Source organism: Phocoena sinus, chromosome 4, assembly GCF_008692025.1.
Source record: "Phocoena sinus isolate mPhoSin1 chromosome 4, mPhoSin1.pri, whole genome shotgun sequence".
In the NCBI taxonomy this organism is placed as follows: domain Eukaryota; kingdom Metazoa; phylum Chordata; class Mammalia; order Artiodactyla; family Phocoenidae; genus Phocoena; species Phocoena sinus.
Window position 1 is genome coordinate 40,293,677 of NC_045766.1, and position 21,330 is coordinate 40,315,006.

The window sequence follows — 21,330 nt, forward strand, 5'->3', positions numbered from 1 at the left end:
GGAGGCCTTTTCTCGTCGCGAGGTTTTTAGGCCCGACGCTCGCTCTCAGCCTCTCGGGAGATTCCGGCAGGCCTCTGTCCCAGAAAACCAAACGTCCGAGCTCTCTGCCTCGCTTTGCGAGCCAGGAGAAGTGCGTCCCTTCTCGCTTGCCTTATGCCGGGCGAGGCGGAGACCGCACTACCGTGCCGCCAGCCGGAGGGGGGGACGCTCACGTGCGGTCCTCTGTTTTCCGGCCGGTAGCAGTGGATCCCGCGAAACCACCGATCAGCCTACCAGGGTCAGTATTATATTGTCCTGAGAGCTCTCACAAGAGGCAGACAATACCATCCACTCGAGCTCGGCTGCAGACGCGCCCCTTCCCTCCCCCCTCGGTTCGTCTGGACCGCCCGCAGTTGCAAGCGCGCCAGCCGCCGCCGATTTGCCTCGGCCTTTGACAGCTCGGCCCGAGCACCTCCGGGCCTCGAGTCCCGGCTCAAGGGGCGGGGCGAGGCGGGGCGAGCGAGCACTGGGCGGGGCGAGTGCGAGCGGCGGCGCTAGGAGGGAGCGCCCGAGCCCAGCAGAGCAGAGCCGAGCGGAGCGGAGCGGAGCAGGGAGGTGCTGCAGTGAGGCAGGCAGAGCCCGGGCGGCTCCGCGCCGATCGTGCTGCGTCCCCGGGCTCCGCGCAACCCCGCCTCTGCCCAGGCTCCCGCAAAACTTTTATTCTTTGGGGCCCCCTGGGTGTCTGAAGGACTCGGAGAGCTCGGCCCGCTCTGCGCTCCCCTGCGGCGGCGACCAAGGGGGACGTGCATCTCTCACCCGCGGGGCTCTAGCGCCTCGCGCCTCTTCACGTGCCGATCGCTCCCCGGAGCAGCGAGGGGGCAACCGCGGAGGCGCCGCGGGGGCGCCAGCGTCCCGGAACTCTCCCGCCCACCGCGGCAGACCCGCCCGGCGCAACTTTAACTTGATTTCTCTCGTCCAGCCCCGGCACCCGCGACTGCTGCTGCCACCGCCGGCGTCTCGGCAGCCGCCGCCTCACAAAGGGGCGTAGGGAGGGGAGGCGGCGCGGGCGGCTGGCTCAGACGTCGGTGTGCTGGGCGCGGGCCTCCGGGCCGCAGAGGCCGGGAGACAAAAGGGAAACTGCCTCTGTTCACCGTGCGGGCTCAGAGCTGCCTGCTCGTCCATCTTCCGCCCGGCTCCGTGAGCCTCCTCCCCCTAACCGTCGGCTGCTGCTCCGCCTCCCTCCCCGCGGGCTTTCCCCGCAGTGCTCCCGGACCCGGCGAGCTTTCGGGGCGCGCGTCGCTGCTGGTGGTTGGGGCTCTAGCGATAATAAATGATAGAGGATACAATGACTTTGCTGTCTCTCCTGGGTCGCATCATGCGCTACTTCTTGCTGAGACCTGAGACGCTCTTCCTGCTGTGCATCAGCTTGGCGCTGTGGAGTTACTTCTTCCACACGGATGAGGTGAAGACCATCGTCAAGTCCAGCCGGGACGCCGTGAAGATGGTGAAGGGCAAGGTGGCCGAGATCATGCAGAACGACCGACTGGGAGGGCTCGATGTGCTGGAGGCCGAGTTTTCCAAGACCTGGGAGTTCAAGAGCCATAATGTGGCCGTGTATTCCATCCAGGGCCGGAGAGACCACATGGAGGACCGCTTTGAAGTTCTTACGGACCTAGCCAATAAGACGCATCCGTCCATCTTCGGGATCTTCGACGGGCACGGGGGCGAGGTAGGAGATCTCTGGGGCTTTGAGTGTGTGTGTGTGTTTGTGTATGTGTAAACAACAGGACGTGGTGGGCGTGTCGGGTACCACCTGTGTGCGAGGGGCGTGGTGATGACCTGGTGTCGGGCTGGACAAAGCCACTAGTTCCAAACGTGGCCAAGTTGCCAGAAACACCGCGGGATCCAGATCTCTTGTACTGAGGGTCCAGTGTGGGGGAGGAAGGGCCATCCATAACCTATTTCATGCCTCATGAGGTTTCCCAAGGCCAGAGTCCAGCAAATGACTGTTAGTTTTGCTGGAAGAGTTAGTGGTTCCTACAGTGAACTTTGGCCCAGGGTCTCAGCGCCCCTGTTATGGGGTTTGAGGCCGAGCTAGACGCAAAGAAGGAAGAAATCTTTGATTGTCGTTAGGAAAAAGATAAAATCTGCAGAGCCGAATCAGTGAGGACTTAGTAAGGATGAAGGAAACTGACTCCTTTCCAGCTCTTTCGCCCTGAGGAGGAACCCGAGGGGCAGCGCTGCGCTTCTTCCTAATTCCATTAACTTTACAAGTGCAATCCGGCCACTTGACAGCAGCGCTTTGCTGGCCGCCTGCTTTTAGCTGGATCGAGGCACGGGACCGAGATGCCTCTGGCCTTTGCAGAGGTGGCAATACCCGCAGAGGTAGCGGTGCCCAGATCTTGCCCCTGCGCCCTGGCCGGCGTGGGACGCAGACGTCTCCCTGCTTCTAAATTCCTTTATTTGGGGTTCATGTGGGAGCAAGAGATGAGGTTAGAGGCCGGTTCAAGTCCCTCTCCCGCATTTCTGCGGCACCCTGATTGCTTGTCGGGGCTCAGATTTCCTGGAGGTCAGGGCGAGAGTTGGCTTTGGTCCTTGGGCATCGGCCCAGGCGAAGTGAGTGGCAAATGTGGCTCCAGAGCGGTGCTCCAGAGAGTAGCAGGCCAGCCACCCCATCTCTCCAAACTTGGCAGTTTGGAAAAGAGTTTCATTGCTGCATACTTTTTTTTTAAAACATACCTTCTTACTCCCCGCACCCCCTCTTCACCACCCTTTCTTCATCATTTCCTCCTTCCCCCGCCCCCTCTTCCCATCCAACTTTTCCCCCTCAATTCTCTTGCCGCTTCTGGTCTCTGGGTGGGCTGTAGGGGATATCATTCTCTTTCAAGCTTGTTCTTTGGCCTTTGTTTTGGGTGAACATTGAGAACGCTCTCAACTGGGTATCTTAACTGCATTCTCTCTTTGATACAAGGTCACTTCACCCAACCCTCTGCTAATCTTTCCCACATACTGTATGTACCTACCTGGTAGAACCAACTTTGCCAGGAATGGCAAACTTGATTGGAAAATTTATTTGGTAGAGCTGAAATCAGTTTTTGCTATCTTCCATCCACCCTAGCCCTTTCTATATTCTGTTTCAAAACGAAGGTTTCTCACTGATTGTAAATTTGTAGCCTCTTGTGTAGTATGGGGTTCTTTCCTTTCCCCTTGGGTAGGTGAAAGATGTGAAGTTAATTGAGGGAAGGGACGCTGTGTATTTGGGTAAAAAACATATCTGAAAGATAAGGTTGCCAATATAATGGCTGATTTGTCTCCTGGTCTGAATCAGAATGTCTATATTTTCATTTTATGTGCCTTGACTGTTGTAAATCATTTAATAAAGCTTATATTTATTATATACTTTATATTAAAATTGTTGGCAGATGATGATCTGATTCTTGTGTTAGAAAGTACAGTTTTATTCTTAACTTAAAGGTCTGGATGTAGTATTAATGTTGTGAAACTCTGGGTTGTGCTCATCTGGGTGTGCTGCATTGGCATGTTTTGAGCCTGCACATGTAAGTGAATGAGTATTTTTAAATTTTCTTCTAAGCTGATATTCTAAAACGTGAATATTGAAGCCTCCAACAGATTTCAGGTTGAAAAATTTCCAGTATTATCTTCTGGCAAATGTACCATTCAGAAAAGGGGCATGCGAAATGCTTTTATTTAACTAGAAATAGTTTACATGTATAGGGCTTTTCGTTAAATTTTTAAATAATAAAAGAGATCATCATTGTTAGCTAAACTATGAAATGAGTTTCATTGTGCCTTATATTAAAAAGCTTGCTGTTTGCAAAATAATATTATCAGTACCCTGAAATACAGAACAATTGTTCTGTCTATAATATCCTACAGTGCATAGCCAGTTCATTCATTTTGGCTTTGTTTTAGGGCAAAATAAGGAGTTATAAAAAAGAGCTATTTAATTGCTATTGGGAATGTGATGACAAATAATCTTAGGTATTTCTCTCTTCCTTTTTCTTTCATTCAAAGAAAATCCAACCATCTAATTCTTGTCGTCTGTGTTGTTTAGCTTCTTTAATATTCACCAGAGGAGGGTGCCACTGTTTGATTTTGGTGTAGATGATAGTTCTCACCTTTCAGAAAAGAGGAAGCTTTTTCTGAACTCTCTACATACACATATATGTAGAGAGTAGTAGTAGTGTGGTATGGAAGATGATGAGGAATTTAATTTTGTTTCTAATAATTCAAACTAATAAGATAGGCTATTAAAAATCAGGACCCATGGTAGTGCTTTTAGATACAGAAGGAACCTAAGCCACCTTGTATATCTATTTCATTCTGTTTTTTAGATGAGAGGTTTATTGATGGCAGGAGAAGTTGTAACCTTCCTTAGACTGCATAGCTTATTCAAGGCCTTTAGTTTGATAAGCTTTATATTAAACCAGTGGACAAATTAGTTTGCATATTTACCTAGGTAAATAGATAGCACACTAGGGATACAGAGGTGAATGAGACATGATTCCTATTCTCAGAAAGTTTCAGTGTGGTGAGAGAGATAGACCTGTGTACCAGAAATTATAGTCATTGTGTGCTTAGGGTGTTATTGGAATACTGAAGAGGGTCATTTAAATCAAATTGGAAGGTGCGAGGCCCTGCTAAAGACACCTTGAAGGCATCATTTACTGCAAGGTTAAAAGTGTAGGCTTTGAATCTGTGCTCTGCCTTAAACTAGCTGTGACCTTGGGCAAGTTGCTTAAGCAGCTTTATCTGGGAGTTTTTTTTTCTTTTTTCGGTATTCGGGCCTGTCACTGTTGTGGCCTCTCCCGTTGCGGAGCACAGGCTCCGGACGTGCAGGCTCAGCGGCCATGGCTCACGGGCCCAGCCACTCCGCGGCATGTGGGATCCTCCCAGACCTGGGCACGAACCCATGTCCCCTGCATCGGCAGGCGGACTCTCAACCACTGCGCCACCAGGGAAGCCCTATCTGGGAGTTGTTAATCTGAAAAATATGGATAATAATGCATGTGAGGTTCATGTCATCAGTTGTATTAATACCCTATCTAGAAAAATACTTGATGGAGAGAAGGATGTGGAAGAAGAAAGCTTAGAGACCAAGAAGTCTGTAATGTTGGGGCGACGGTATCCAAGGGAAGGAAAGAGACTCTACACATGAAAGCCACAACTTTGATCACTAGACAGTTGTATGTTGGATATAGATAATTCATTAGGTATCCACCGAACTGTCTATCACTGTTTGTTCTAACTTCTGGTGAACTGATTATTAATTTAGGATTCCAGGTATCCTAGCATTGGGGAAGTAGCATCCTGGCTTCAGGTGCAAATTTTCTGATTAGTGAAAAGGAATATTCTTTATGATTAATTAATAAATTGGTATTCTGACTTGTACTTAAGCCTCTTCTGAGTTGTTAACATGAGTTAGTTCTCGAGTCTGTTCAACTGTGTATTTTTGACAAAGTTATGTTCAACTGTGTATTTTTGACTAAGCTATGTCTCCAGACTTGTTATGCTGAGAACCAGACTCTGGATGGCTGTGATTTCCAGATGGATGATAGCTTAATGAGCCATGTTTTTTTTAGAGGTGCTATGGACCAGCTTCCTTACTTGATTCCCTTGGGCCCTTGATAACATTCTAACCACCATACTATGGATGGATGGTTGAAAGTGTGTGTGTGTGTGTGTGTGTGTGTCTAAAGCTATGGCAGTGACTCTTTTGCTGTATAATGAAAATTAAAATAACAAAAAGGAAAAAAATAGCTTAGATTGTATCAACTAATGTGGAAAGGTTATTTTTAAAATTGCAAAATACTGTTTATCTAAGAAAATTGTTTTGGGTGCTTATCTATAATTTTTATCCACAGGCAAAATGTGTTTTTTGTTTTAAACTTTTTATATTAGCTAGAAGAAATACCACTGACCGTTTGAGGCACCTTTGTCAATGTTCATGGCTGAAATTTATATAGAAGAATGATTGTGTTCTATATGTGTATGGACATTATTGTATTAAAGGTCATATATCATTGTATCATAAAATTGACACACAGCCATTTAAGCTTAGAGTTCCACACTTCACATCAGAGAGAAGCTATACTTCCGGTGCTTGTCAGGGGCTATAGTCTTGAGGCTTAGCACTTCTCAGAAGCTCAGAAGACAAACTGCTAACGGAGGGTTGCCTGAAGGATATGTACAGTCTAGTTCTTTTTTTTGGTACGAGGGCCTCTCACTGTTGTGGCCTCTCCCGTTGCGGAGCACAGGCTCCGGACCCGCAGGCTCAGCGACTCATGGCTCACAGGCCCAGCCGTTCCTCGGTATGTGGGATCTTCCCGGACCGGGGCACGAACCCGTGTTCCCTGCATTGGCAGGTGGACTCTCAACCACTGCGCCACCAGGGAAGCCCCCTGTCTAGTTCTTTAGATGAGTGGTTCTTAACTTTTCTTGAGTCATGCTTCTCTTTGAGGATGTTATGAAACTACCGACATATCCCCCAGAAAAATGGACGTGAGCACAGCAAGTTTTGTTTATAATTTCAAAGAGAATTAGATGCCTGAAGCCTCTGGATTTTAGGTTAGTCTAGATAGAATAAAATCTGTCTCTGATAAATCTAGACCTGCAGGGAGCTGTGTACCTGGACTTCACCTTGCCCTGATTGCCTTCCTCTCTGTCATTTTGCATTTATTGACTTGTGTGTTGGCATTTGTTTGTGAGGATTGTTATGAGGGATGGTCTCCCAAAGCTCTCTGACAAATCAACTTTAGGGATGTCACTGAAGACTTTATTTGTTACAGTATATAATATCCTCTTTATGAGGACCAAGGAAGAGAGAGTTCTCTAAGAGCTTTTTGTTTTTATCTTAAGGATGCTGAATCATGTAACTCATTGGATCATCCTGTGTTTGTTGGCTGCCAGCAGTGTTAGAGCCAAACCTCTGACCTACCTCTAGCAAGTGTGCACAATTTTATTAATTCGGTACATGAACCTCACTCCCAGGACAGCTTATATTTCCTACATTTAGTTTTCCTTTGTCCCATTTTTCTCTTTCTCCTCTTAGATATGTCATTTTATCTTGTGGTATATGTATTTATGTAAGTTTCATTGGCTCCTCTCTAAAATAAGATATACTACTTCCAAATAAATAAATTATGAGTGGCATAATGAATGATCTGCCTTCCAGACGTTACAACTGACGTTACTAAATGTTGGGCTCCCACATTACTGATGTACAAGAAGCCTGTAGATTTAGTGTGGACAAATGCCTTAGGGTTTAAGAGAAAATTCAGGTTATTTTGTTTTAAAATGACACATTAACATTTGTGCCCCAAAAGGGGGAGGCACTTTACCTTTTTTTAAAAAATAAATTTATTTATTTTATTTTTATTTATTTTTGGCTGCGTTGGGTCTTTGTTGCTGTGCACGGGCTGTCTAGTTGAGATGAGCGGGGGCTACTCTTCACTGCAGTGCACGGCCTTCTCATTGCGGTGGCTTCTCTTGTTTCAGAGTACGGGCTCTAGGCACGGGTTTCAGTAGTTGTGGTGCACAGGCTTAGTTGCTCTGTGGCATGGGGGATCTTCCCGGACCAGGGCTTGAACTCTTGTCACCTGCGTTGGCAGGCGGATTCTTAACCACTGTGCCACTAGGGAAGCCCCGCACTTTCCCTTTAATAACCCATTCCTGTCCTGTGCTTAGCAGCTGTTTGTAGGTGAATGTAGGATCCTGACTGCTGACCATGGTGCATCTTCTGAACAGATTGTTTAGAAATTCAGTTTAATTAAACCAACATTTTCTGTATAGTCTGTGGCATAACAGAGTTATGCTCTCTGTGATGCCCAAAGATGGATCAGTATATTCTCTGTCCTCAGGGAGCATTCCATCTACTTGAAGAGATGAGTTTTTAAAAAATAGCAGAACTACAAGATGCAGTTGGACCACCTACAAGAGAGTGGTGGCCTGATGGAGCGAGCTTGGGGAGTCTTGGATAATTTTGAAGAGGAACTGACATTTGACTATATCCTAGCATTTCAGTAGACAGAGATTGGGTGGAGGGAGGATGAAAAGATGACATAACAGGTGGAAGAAAAAGTGTGAACATGGATCAGAGGAAGTAAAATGCAGTCACAGCTGGAAGAAAGGCAGGTAGCTCTATTTGTTTAGAGCAGGCTTTCCCCATATGCTGTAATCTAGAAGCCCACTCATTTTTCTTCCATATTTAAGTACCTTCTGTTTTATGATATACTTCATATTGCTTTTTACTGATTTATTTTTATAAGTTTATTTATTCACTTTTGGCTGCATTGGATCTTCGTTGCTGCATGCAGGCTTTCTCTAGCTGCGGAGAGCGGGGGCTGCTCTTCGTTGCGGTGCGCGGGCTTCTCATTTTGGTGGCTTCTCTTGTTGCGGAGCATGGGCTCTAGGTGCGTGGGCTTCAGTAGTTGTGGCACGTGGGCTCAGCAGTTGTGGCTTGCGGGCTCTAGAGCGCAGGCTCAGCAGTTGTGGCGCACTGGTTTAGTTGCTCTGTGACATGTGGGATCTTTCCGGACTAGGGCTCGAACCTGTGTCCCCTGCATTGGCGGGCAGACTATCAACCACTGCACCACCAGGGAAGTCCCATATTGTTTTTTAGATATCTGTGTTTTTAAAGTTAAGTATATTTGTTAAAAAAATAAATTTCATATCAGCACTGTGAGTAGAAAGTCCATAAAATGAAATTCTTGGCCTCCAACTTGCTAATAATCTATCTCCATCTTGATGGAGTAGAGCGATTCTAAAAAAGTTCTTCTCCTAGTCTCTGGTTACCTCTAGAGTCCTTCTGTCCCCCTCCCCTGGCTCTTTATGAACAGAAAGGTGGCTTTTAAAATTGAACTATTGACCAGTTAAATTGAAGTGAGGCAGGTTGCTTGTTCCCTTCGCAGGTGGAAGGTACCTCTGGTGATGCCACTCTTTGAGGAACCCTGGTTTGGAACAGCTTTCCACTGTGTGGACTCATGTGAGAGATGAGATTTCATGTGTAACACACCTCCATGGGGAACCCAGAATGATAGGCAGTTCACAGTGTTCTAGTAGAAATTCCACCCCCATTTCTAACGCAGGTACATGAGAAGACATTATAGGCATAAACCTGAATCCTTTCTAGCTTAGTTTAAAAAGTAAATAATTCATAAGTTTTTGGTACTTGAGCCATTATTGGTTACAAACTATGACTACTTACAATGACAGGATACACAGTGACATGTGTGCTGGGACCCACAGTTGAGGAGCCTTAGCCTGGAGTTTATGGTAAACCCAGGTGAGGAGTTGGAGATGCTGCTGGAACGTTTGTCAGCACTGACACTGAAAGCCACACTGAGCAGCCTGGGCCATGTGCTGTAGATATTGGAGAACCACTGGATATTTTTGAGCAAGGGAATGGCTTTTAAATCCATGCTTTAGTAATTCTGTTCCTTTAATCTATATAGAGGATTGATGTGAATGAACAAGATAGAAAGGGTGTGTGTGTGGGGGGTGTCAATTGGGGAAGCCTGGACCAGAGCAGTGAAGAGGAAACCCAGGGGTGTGGGCCATTGCTGGAAAGGGGGAAGGAATGAATTGGAGACCCTCTGAAGTAGTAAGACTGCTGTGGGGGTCCCCAGTGTGACAGCGTCAACATGATAGAGGGCGGTTGATAGAAGAGCAAATTTGGACAGTAGTGAGAATAGTGTGAGTTTGGCTGTAAATTTGTTTCCCTTTTTCCCTGGATGTTTTCTGGGATGTTTTTTGGGATTCATAAAATGTTTGTTGACTGTTTAGCTCCCCAGTTTGTAAAACATTATTTCTGTCATACCTTCTCTAAATGGTTACATTTTAAAATAATGAAAATATACATTGTATGTAATATCTGATTTATTCAAATGGAAAGGCATTTATTACAATTCCAATGGAAAGGCATTTATTACAATTTTACTTTGTTACCAGGAATAATTTAGGCTTGTTATGAGGTTGGTTTTCCCAAGACTAAAAACCAGCACTATATCTTCATGTCTCTTAAATGATTTCATTTCCTTGACACTGCTTTTAAAATAAAAAATATGTATATCATTCAGTCTCAGATGAAAATGTTCCCTGGGCTCTGTTCAATTTAAATGTAAGCTCATAATTCGTCAGGGACTCAGATTTTTAAAAAGTGATATTTTAATTTTGAACGTTAATACTTGAAGCATTTGTTTTATTCTAATTTCTACTTTAATCTTGAACTACTTCAGTAATATAGTTTTGTGGTTTAACTTTTATTACCATTTTAATAATCCTATTTAATAAATATGAAAGTAAATCTGCAGCAAATTAAACATATTTAAAAATAAATTAATTTTAAAATTATAAGAGTAATATGACTACATGATAGATAGTATAGAAAAGAAAAAAAATCATTCAAAATTTCATTATCCTGTACATCCACTGTTACGATTTTGGTGTATTACTTGCTCGTCTTTTTTAATATGCATTTAAAATATAATTTTACAGTGTTATACATATAGCTTTAAATCTTGGCTTTTTTTTCACTTTGTACAATCCTGTAAACCCTTAGTTATTTTGCTCCATAATTCTTTATTATATTTCTAACGTATTTTTTAGTGATGGAGTGATATTTTACTGAATGGATATTTGATAAATTACTCAATTGCTTCCTTATTGGTATACATTTAGGTTCCTCTAACTTTTCACCATCACAAATAACATTGTAATAAGTGTTTTTGTGCTTTTACTGTAGTTTGGATTATTTCTCCAGGGTGGGTTTCCAGAAGTGGGATTTCTGGATCAAAAGAGAAGTAAAGAAACCACTATTATTGGTAGTAATGATATTAATAATGGTTGACAATTATTGAATATGTATAATATGCCAGGTAGTGTTTAAAGTACTTTACTTATATTACCTAATTTTAATTATCATAACAATTTTTGAGGTAGGTACTGTGTTATCCACATTTTACATATGTAGAAATTAAGGCACTGAGAGGTTAATTTGCCCAAGGACTGTCCACAGTTCATAGATGGTGAAACTAGGATTTGAAACTGGGATTCAAAGTTAGAGCTATTTATCTCCAAAGCCTGTGCTATCAGATTCTGGTTGGAGTTCTACAAATCTCATAATTTGGGCAATAAAGTGCAGATAGCATTGTTAGGTGGACCCTGCCTGGTCTTCTTGTGTTAGTCAGTAAGACTTGGTGTTTCTTCTTTGACGGTTGTGTCCCCGTGTCCCTGTGACATGTTGCTCTTGAAAACTCTACACTGGAACCTTGGTAGGTAGATCTTATAATTACCTGAGAAAGTCCTGAAGTTAAAAAAATTAGAGGTCAGAAGTCAGAGCAGGTGATGACCCACACTTAAACAGCTGTTCTCAGCCACTCCCCTTCTTTGCTGGCAGAATCTCTAACCCACTACAGAGATTCCCTGACGTTTTTGCCTCTTGACTCATGAAAGGCTTGCATAGATGTTATGGTGGCATTAACATAGCCATTCTCAATAAACAATAACGATTTATATTTTATTTTAAGGTACCAAGGGCTTGACTTTAGAATAAGTATGTAGGGGTGTGTGTATATTTGCATAATTTCCCTTTATACTGAAGCACTGTATTCCCCCCCCTTTTTTTTTGAGGGCCAAAATAATTTCCTAATACATAAATGACTGTAAATTTAAAAGAGCAAAATACTATATTGTTTCATTTATTTATTATTTTTGGCTGTGTCGGGTCTTAGTTGTGGCACACAGGATCTTTCGTTGTGGTGCGCGGGCTTCTCCCTAGTTGTGGCGTGTGGGTTTTCTCTCTCTAGTTGAGGCACGCAAGCTCAGTAGTTGTGGCCCACAGCTTAGTTGCCCCGTGGCATGTGGGGTCTTAGTTCCCCGACCAGGGATCGAACCCGAGTCCCCTGCACTGGAAGGTGGATTCTTTACCATTGGACCACCAGGGAAGTCCCTTTTCATTTGTTTGTAATACTGAGTTGGTATGTTTAGTTTGAGTAGATGCTACATCTTTTGTTTCCATTCCAGAAGACTACTTAATACTTTGTTCTCTTAGTCAAGCCTAGTCTTCAGGGATGGCTAGTTATAATCTGTTTTTAATATAAATCTGCAAGTTAGGCATCTCTGGGCCTGTAATCACTTGGAAAGGGTGCCTTTTTATAATTTCTACAAAAGTGTAAGTCACCATAGCAATAGGCTGTATTTCTGAGACTCACATTCTTTACTATACCGTCCATCATTGTTGCCCTTCTTGTTCTGCTCCTGTGTGAGCAGCTGACAGATAATCTGTGTTTTAGTTCCTAAGCCGAAGACCAGTTACCCACTGCACATTATGCAGCAAACCTTATGACTTCCCTAGAGAAGTGAATACTTATTTGCGTTTGCTTTTCAACATTGTTGGTCATTATAAATGTGAATGGGGCTTTAATGCCCTGTAGTAATAAATCTTAAATATTTGAAATGGTATTTTTAACAGGACAGTGTATATTCATCACTACTCTTGGGCAGTAAAGTTTTAAACCTAAAAACATTACAAAATTTTTATTCTCTTAGTTATAGAATTGCCATAGGTCAGAAACTTTTATTCTGATAAGTGTATACCATTTCCTTTTTAATCTAGTAAGTGCTTTCATTTCTCTTTTTAATTAAATAAATTAACTCTTAGTTAAATTAGTCACTGGACATTTTCTGGCCAATAAGCCTCTTAACTGACACTGGCAAGATTTTATAGAAATTGAGACATAGATTTCGATCATACTGTTCACCTTTTTGATCCTTAGTATAACGAGATGAATTTGCTATAAGAACTGAGTTGCACAGGTATGTGATAAATATAACTGGCCCAGAATTTGGGATTAAGAAGTTTTTACTTCTCTTTTATTTTAACACTTAGATGTTTTCCTAAATTTCTGTTTAGAAAGAAGATAAATTTTCTCTTTAGATAGGCCTGGCAGGGATCTTGAATTGTCGTATAATCCAAATATAGTGCCTAAGGCTTCACAGCTACATGAATAATCTATTTTTAAAGACTTTCATCAAGGATATTCCACATTGGTCCTGGAGAATTTTTTTCGCTATAATCCTCTCAGGAAAATCATCTTTATATGTGAACTATATCCCTTTGGTTTAAGCCTATTTCTTTTAGTCTGGCCTCAACAGAGATAATTTAGGATTAAGTTGTTACCATTTGTAAATCAGTAAGATTATGGTAATCAAAAATCTCCTCCCCCCATATTAAATAGGTACATCAAATTTACGGGAGGAGTACTCATCTCAGAAAAAGGGGATACAAGATAATTTCAACCGAAGACAGAATAATGTTTCCAGATAATCAATAATGCCTCCTTTCTGTAAAGAGCTAGTTTGGCAATAAAGGAAATGTCCTCTTCCAGTTTTACAGATTGACTGGTTTTGTCTTTTATGTCCATTGTCAGAGACTTAAGTGCTTCAGCTGGAGTAAATTTGAGCTGCACATCTAGGTGGTGCATTATTTGAAAGTTTTTGGTTGCAAGTGACAGAATACTCAAGTGGAAGCAGCTTAAACTCTAGGGACATTTATTATCTCACATAACAAATGGCCTGGAAGTACGTGTTTCCAAGGTCGGTTAATTCAGCAGCTCAGTGACTTCAGTCTTAATATAACTACATCCAGAGACATGAAAAAGAAACTGTACCTGTCCTGCATTCTTAAAGCCTGAGGAAAACCTTCCTAGAAACTACCCCTCACATCTCCTAGGCCAGAATTGTGTCCGTGTCTAAACCAATGACTTGGCCATGGGAATACCATCACCATGATGATGAACTCTGACCCAACATAATTCACCCCATTTCTGGGGAGGAGCCCAGCTGCCTCTGGAGGTCATGACAGCCTAGAAAGGTGAACGAAACTAGAGTTTTGTTATCTAGAAGAAAGGAAAGTGGGAATGTTTGTTGGTTGGGCCCCACAGGTGGGAAGGGGGTTCAGAGAAGGTAGCCTGGAACATTTCTTGTCTACACATTTGCAACCTCGTTGAAGAATGTTGCTGTAAAGTATATAACACTGACATGGCGGGGGGGAAATTTAGAAGACTTTAGAAAAGGGTAAACCATCTTATTTTCGAATTGGCTTAGGGATGACTTTGCCTGGAAGCTGAGATATAAATTTGGTATTTTAGGGTTCCAGGAAGTCTTGAAAAACTATGAGGAGGTAGTTTCCTAAATAATTCAAGTTTTCTCTCTGTTCTCTGTTAAGACACAACAAGGAGGGACCTGGGTGTTTGGAGAGTAACAGGTGTTTTTTTTTTCTCTAATATATGACTGTGTGTTCAGTGTAGTTAATGCTATTGATAAATGTGGAAGTATCACAGCAGGTCTTTTGTTGGCTATCCATTTCTATTTTACCATCTTTCTGTTTCAGAAAATGAATTTGATCAAATTCAGTAGGATTTTTGTCCCTTAATTATTAAATGTCATTAAGTTTTATTATTTTGTTTAAAAATATTTGAATCTACTCCAGGCCAAGGAGAGGAGATTCCTGGGAGGTTCAAAATTTTGTACCCATTTTGGAGCAGGGCATTCTGGCACTAGTCTCGGCTACAGGGAGAAGGGAGGGCATTAAAGTCTTCAGATTTTTCTGTAGGACAAATGAATGCACTTGGAATAAATTCTGTGTCTGCCTATAGAGTACTCATCCTACTGTTCCTGCTATAAATTGATTACAACAAGGACATCTTTTTGTTGTTTTCCTGACTGATTATTGCCAGTCGGTAGAAGTACTTACTGAGTAAACTTCCCATTTAATTTTAGTACCTTTTCTGGTGATTCATGCACTACATTTTTTTCCCCCATAAAGATATGCAATCATATTGTCTACAAATAATGTACTTGTGTCTCCTACTTTCTAAATAGTTATGCTTTTTGTTTTTGTTTACTGCCTCAATGGACTAGTTAGAACAGAACAATGTTCTGTAATACTCATGATAGTGGGTGTTATCATGTTTTTGTATTTGAGATTATTTAAAAAGTTTGAGATGAGGGGAATGTGAAATGGCCTTAGTTTATGGACAATAGGGCTAACTTTTCTTTACTGATATAATGAAAGATGAAAACCAATGGTAAAGTAAGAGCCAAAGAAGAAAGGATATTCCAGGGATAGTAATATAGAGAATGAACAATCACAAGAAAGGACTAGAACTGAGTGTAGATATGATGCTGAAAACCAGAGTGCATTGATTACATGAAGCAAAGAACACTGTCTTTTCTTCTTTGGGGAAAAATTGTCATCACTAGGTCCATCTCATGAAAATGTTCTAGGAAGCATTAGTAGTCTAAACAATAGGCACAGTATGTGACATGCAGGATACTGATTCTGCAGGTTGTGGAAGACCTAGCAAGATGTGATGCAAGTAGGAATCCCTCCTTCTGGTTCCAGAGGAGTGGAAGGTCTGGAGCCATCTTCCCCTGGCACCTCTGCTGGTTTTGGTGAAGGTTATCCTTTTTTTTCCTCTGGGACTTCAAGAAGATTCTTGCCCTAATTTCTACTACATGTCTTGTAAGAAAACAGCAGCTGGTTGTGGAAGAGTATCATACTGAGGGGGTTAGGTCCTAAGTTGGTGTAAAAAGACAAGGTCATGTATAGCCAAAATCTCCCTGGAATATTCCCTCAAATTGACTGTAAGGAATAGTGTATATGATGTTGTACCTCTTATTCTGTAGAGCAATATGTAGTTATAAATGTATAATATCCCAAGTAACATATAGTGTAGAATAAAATGTAGTATTTGCAGGTAAAATATAGTTTTAAGGTGTTTTAAATGATATAAAAGAGTATCTTGAATTTGTGTAAATTTGTAAATAGCACCATTTCACTGTACCTTCTGTAAGATAATAGAATAAGAAATTGAAGAATATTTTTGAGATTTTCAGGTGACGACAGGAACTTACTTTTTTTAGAGAGAGCATGTTATACATTTCTGTGTGATCACTTTGAGAAAATTTAGTTTCTTAAAGTTTTAAAAGTACAAAGCAGAATAAACATGTGGCTTTTTGGAGTTAGGAGTAAGATTAATTTATCCTGATTATTTTGAAAGTTAATTTTAGAGAGATAATTATAATGCCATATTGAGTACTTTATTTTTAATCTAAGTGCCAGCCATATCTTTGACGCTAGATGGGAATACAGAGATGGGCACATAGCCTGGTAATTTGTATTCATAAATACATAGAAGTAGTTTATACTTGCTATTTCTTTCTTGCCTATGGCTTGAGACCCTGGGGGATTTTATTCTCCAGCGATTTCAGAAGAGAGACCAATCAGGAATTCTGACCTTTCCCACTTTCCTGGTGTCTCTCCTGAGTGTCTGATATGGTACCTCAGGCCTAAATTCTTTAGATAAATGTCTGTTCCTGGGTTTGTCTAAGAATGAGACTTTTTGAGCAGCAAGGAATTCTTGGAAAGGAAGCTTGTATTTTAAGTATCTATGAGATCCAAGTGGCTGCTGATGAAGAAATCACGCGAGTAAAGAACTGGGATCCTGACAGTGGCCAAAGAAGCTCTTTACATTTCCCTATTAGAGCCATAGACCCTGCTCTGGTCCACAGAGCCACATAGCGATGGAAATTTTTTATCCCCAAAGGATTATGTAATGCAAGCAGTTTTAGACATGAAAGAGTACAGGCAGGCATGTATTTTGGAAATATCGCATAAGAGGGAATTCTTTGATGGAAAGGACAGCTAGTTTTTTTTTTTTTCTCTCTCAAAAATAGGATAACAGTGGGAGTGCCCAAGTGATGTTTCCACTTTACCAGAGAGAAGCCCTCATCTCCAGCCTTCATGGTGACTGTCTGTTAATGGAGATTAAGATATCCACTTTCTTCATTTAAAAAAATTTAACATTGGTACGATATTATCTGATACACAGTCCGTATTCCAATTTTGATGATTGTCCCAACTGTCCTTTTTTTTTTTTTTTTATTTTATTTATTTTATTGATTGATTGGCTGCGTTGGGTCTTCGTTGCTGTGCACGGGCTTTCTCTAGTTGTGGTGAGCTGGGGCTACTCTTCATTGGGGTGCGTGGGCTTCTCATTGCGGTGGCTTCTCTTGTTGCCGGAGAACGGGCTCTAGAGCGCAGGCTCAGTAGTTGCGGCGCACGGGCTTAGTTGCTCCGCGGCATGTGGGATCTTCCCAGACCAGGGCTAGAACCCATGTCCCCTGCGTTGGCAGGCAGATTCTTAACCACTGCACCACCAGGGAAGCCCCCAACTGTCCTTTTTAAAAACAGCTTTAGATATGATTGACATACAGTAAACTGCACATATTTAATATATACAATTTGATGAGTTTTATATATACCCATGAAACCATCACCACCATCGAGATAATGAACATATCCATCACCCTCAAAAGTTTCTTCATACCCCTTTGTAATACCTTTCTTCCAATGTCCTCCAATCCATCCATCACTGAGCAACCATTAATATGCTTTCTGGCACTATAGAGGTAGTTTGCATTTTGTAAATGGAAATATATAGTATGTACTTCCTTTCTTCCTGGCTTCCCTCCCGACCCCCCACCCCAGCATAATCATTGAAATTCATCTATGTTGTTGCATCTGTCAATAGTTAATTCATTTTTATCACTTAGCATTCTGTTGTATGGATATATCAACATTTGAACATCCATTCACATGATGTTGGACAGTTGAATTGATGCCAGTTTTTGCCTGTGAACATTCATGGACAAGTCTTTGTACTGACTTTTGCTTTCATTGCCCTTGGGTAAATACCTAGGAATAGAATGGCTGGATCATATGGTAGGTGTATACTAGCTTTCATTTTTTTTAAAAAAATATTTATTTATTTATTTACTTGGCTGTGCTGGGTCTTAGTTGTGGCACGTGGGATCTTCGTTGCGGCATGTGGGATCTTTTTTTTTTTTTTAGTTGCGGCATGCTGGATCTTTTAGATGCAGCATGCAGAATCTAGTTCCCTGACCAGGGATTGAACCTGGGTCCCCTGCATTGGGAGCATGGAGTCTTTGCCACTGGACCACCAGGGAAGTCCCGGTAGGTGTATATTAGCTTTTAAAAAAACTGCTAAACTGCTAGTCCAAAGTGGTTGTACTATCTTACATTTTCATCCTCCATGTATGAGAGTTCTAGTTGCTCTGCAGCCTTGCCAGTCTTTTAAATTTTAGTACTTCTAATAGTCATGAAGTGGTTGCTTAATGTGGTTTTAGTTTGCATTTTCCTAATGACTAATGATGTGGAGTTTCTTTTTAATGTACTTTTGGGAAGATGGTCTTCTTTTGAAAACACAGAAGAGGATGGTTATTAAATCTTGGTTTTCTTGTAAAATCTGACTTTTATCCTTGTCTCTATGCTGTGAGTGAAAAAAGAGAATAAGAAGTGAGAGGGGTAGGAGTGATTAGACATGACTCTCTCTTACTGAGAGAGGCTAGGAGTATAGCCAAAAAATAAGAGGTGTTGAGAGGTTGCACAGGGTAACCAAGAAATCAGATGAAACAAGGAGAGTGGATGAGAAGACCAGGGCCTGAGACCACTAAGGACAGTTTGTATTATCAGATTCTTTCATGTTCTTAAAACCACATGTTCTTATATTCCAAAGGAAAAATCTGAAAGAGACTTCTCTTAAAAAAGTGCCTTTGAAAACAGAGACTGTAGACACTGCTTCTGCTTTCTTTCTACTTATTTATTTCCTGTTATCATCTGACTCTTTTTCAAACCTGTTTTTTTGCAGGTTTTCAGAGGCCTCATAACTGCCACGTGTGATGGCTTATTTCCAGCCCTCATCTTCATAGATTTTTCTGTAGGATCTGGCTTTCTTGACCACCTTTGTCTTCTTAAGACTCATCTCCCCAGCCTTGGTGACACACTTATGTTTTTCTTTTCCTCCTCTGACTTCTGTTAGGTTTTCACTTCCTTATGAACCTGGGTTTTGAGGACAGCTGTACTCAGTGTGCTGGTGCCATTTTGTTTCTTTGCACCAGAATCTTTGCAACTTCCATGGATTCAGCCATCCTTTCTGAGCAGAGGGCTCTCCTTCCCATCTAGAGTCCACATCTTTGCATGCTGACTTATTGTTTTCTTTCTTGGTGTCACCTCCATAACAACCTGTCTGAAACCGAATTTGCCTCCTGTGTTCATAGATTAATTTCATCTCCAGACTTGTCTCTTTCTGTCATGGTGCTTTTTCTCAGTCTCCCACTCTTGAAACTACCATGTCACCTTTGCTTCTTCCCTCTTCATTCAAGTCTGTGAGACTGTGTCATACCTCTCATCTCTGTCTCCATCTTTATAGTCATGCTGCCACGATCCTAATTCAGGCTTTTCATCATGTCCTGCTAGGGTTGTGACAGTGGCTTCGTAACTGGTCGCTTAGTCTCTGGTCACTCTCCCTTCCAATCCACTCACTGATGTCTCTGATAGATCATTCTTCTAAACTCACTGGGTTGTACATTGTTTCTTTTAAAAAGTCTGTGATTTCTACCAACCATGATTTATTTCTCTGAAATTTGTAGAGTTCTAATGGCATCCCTGACTACTTTACCTTACTCAACCTTATCTTCTGTTGCTCTCCTACACAAAGCTCTTCACTGCAGTAAAATTGGTCTCTTTATTATTCCCCGAATACCTGATGGGTACACATGCCCACTGCTGCTACTGGTTAAAAGCTGTATTCCATTCTCTGAGAGATTTCTCGTTCCTCTTCCCCCATAGCTGTGTCTTGTCCTTATTCCAAGGCTTCCCTCAATTTCCTGCTCTTCTATGAATTCTTGCTTGGTAAGTCAGCTTTAAGTAATCATTCCCTCCTTTGAACTTATGATCTGTGACAGACAGTTGAACATTTTGTGTTATGACTCATTTTTAAGGTACTTTTTCTCTCCAGCCAGAGTTCAACTTCCTTGAGTTTCATGCCTCTGTGAAGTCTCTCTGGTGTGCCTGCACTGTTCCAGACGCTTGCATTCTGATAATAACAACACCTTACAATAATTCTAGAAGTAATGATACCTTGAAAATGAAGAGGAGACACCAAGTTGTATGACTGCGTTTGTTATCATTTTATCAGCTGGAAACCACAGGGCCCTGCTCATTCTGACTGTTGAGTGGCTGCAACATGCTAGGTGCTTTCACTGATGCTCTCTCACTGAATCCTCATGGTCCTTTGAGGCAGCTGTGGTTATCTTCATTTTACAGCTGGGGAAACTGAAGCTCAGACTACTGTGTGCCCAGGGTTACACAACTGCTAAGTGGCAGAGCTGGGATGAAAATATTTCCCTTGTCTGCCCCGATTCCAAAGCCCTCCTCTTCTCTGTGCCACACTGTCTTTATAGGTAAGGACAAGATTTGGCAAAGCATTCACATGGGGGTTATTTCTGAGGTACTGTTAGCACTCAGTTTGTAACACTTTAGATTATTTGTAATAAATGTTTCAAGTACATGGGAATGGAATCAAGTTGAGGAGATAAAGTAATTTATTTACACCATTCACTTGTATTTACTCTTTGTTTTTCTCATCAACTCTGGTGGCTTGTGCAATGTATGGTCCATCCAGAAGCCCTTTAAATAATGACCAAAGAAAATGCAGATTAAATGTATAGAATTCTGAAGATTAGCCTAGGCAAGAGGTTTTCATCAGTTTGACAGGTGACTCTATTTCTGGTTGTAAGGCAGGAATTTTGAGAATTGAAGCTGGCTCTTCAGAGGAAGCTAGGCAACCTTCTCTGCTTTAACTCAGTCTGCCCTTCCAAAGGTGGGTCAGTTATTTGGTTGGGTTGTTATGGATTTTAGGGCATTAGGCATGCCTCAGCTTTCAAAGATAAGTACAAAAGAACATCCTAGAGCTCAACTGAAAAAAAAGTTCAATCTATAGCTTCCCTCCCAAAAGCATCATGCAAAATAAAATTATACATAGTATTTAGTGAGTATCAAAGAGTAAGGAAATATAAATGAACGGTTTCGGCTGCCTGGGTGTAGAAACGGTGATTCATAGACTTGAGATTTGGAACTCAAACATTCTTGGTTTGTACTCAGAGGAGAGACGTGTCAGATAAGTTGCATGACAGAACAGAAAATAGCTTACTGAGAGTGTGGGAATACCTTAGAAAGGAATAAATGTCGCCAACTTTATCTCATTCTACCTAATGTCATCAAAATATATGTTTCCTCTACACTAGTTATTGAGTAGAAGCCATGGCATTTTAGGAAACATCCAGCATGAGGAGTTTATAGACTTCTCATGTACAAAATGGACATTTTCTACTTTGGGGAGCTTTTTGAATCATGTTGAAAACCAAAGTAACTCAATTCTTAACAGGTAACTCTGTTAGCTACCTCCT

The 21,330-nt window shown here is 41.8% G+C and overlaps 1 protein-coding gene across 1 annotated transcript in view; it reads left to right on the forward strand.

Annotated features, from left to right (window-relative positions):
* Nucleotides 1-527: 527 nt before the first annotated feature.
* PPM1L (protein phosphatase, Mg2+/Mn2+ dependent 1L) overlaps nucleotides 528-21,330 on the forward strand; it is a 340,516-nt gene continuing 319,713 nt past the window's right edge. Inside the window, exon 1 of the mRNA XM_032629822.1 lies at nucleotides 528-1,708. Coding sequence (XP_032485713.1) covers nucleotides 1,310-1,708 — 399 coding nt within the window. The 5' untranslated portion in view covers nucleotides 528-1,309. The remainder of the gene's footprint in view (nucleotides 1,709-21,330) is intronic.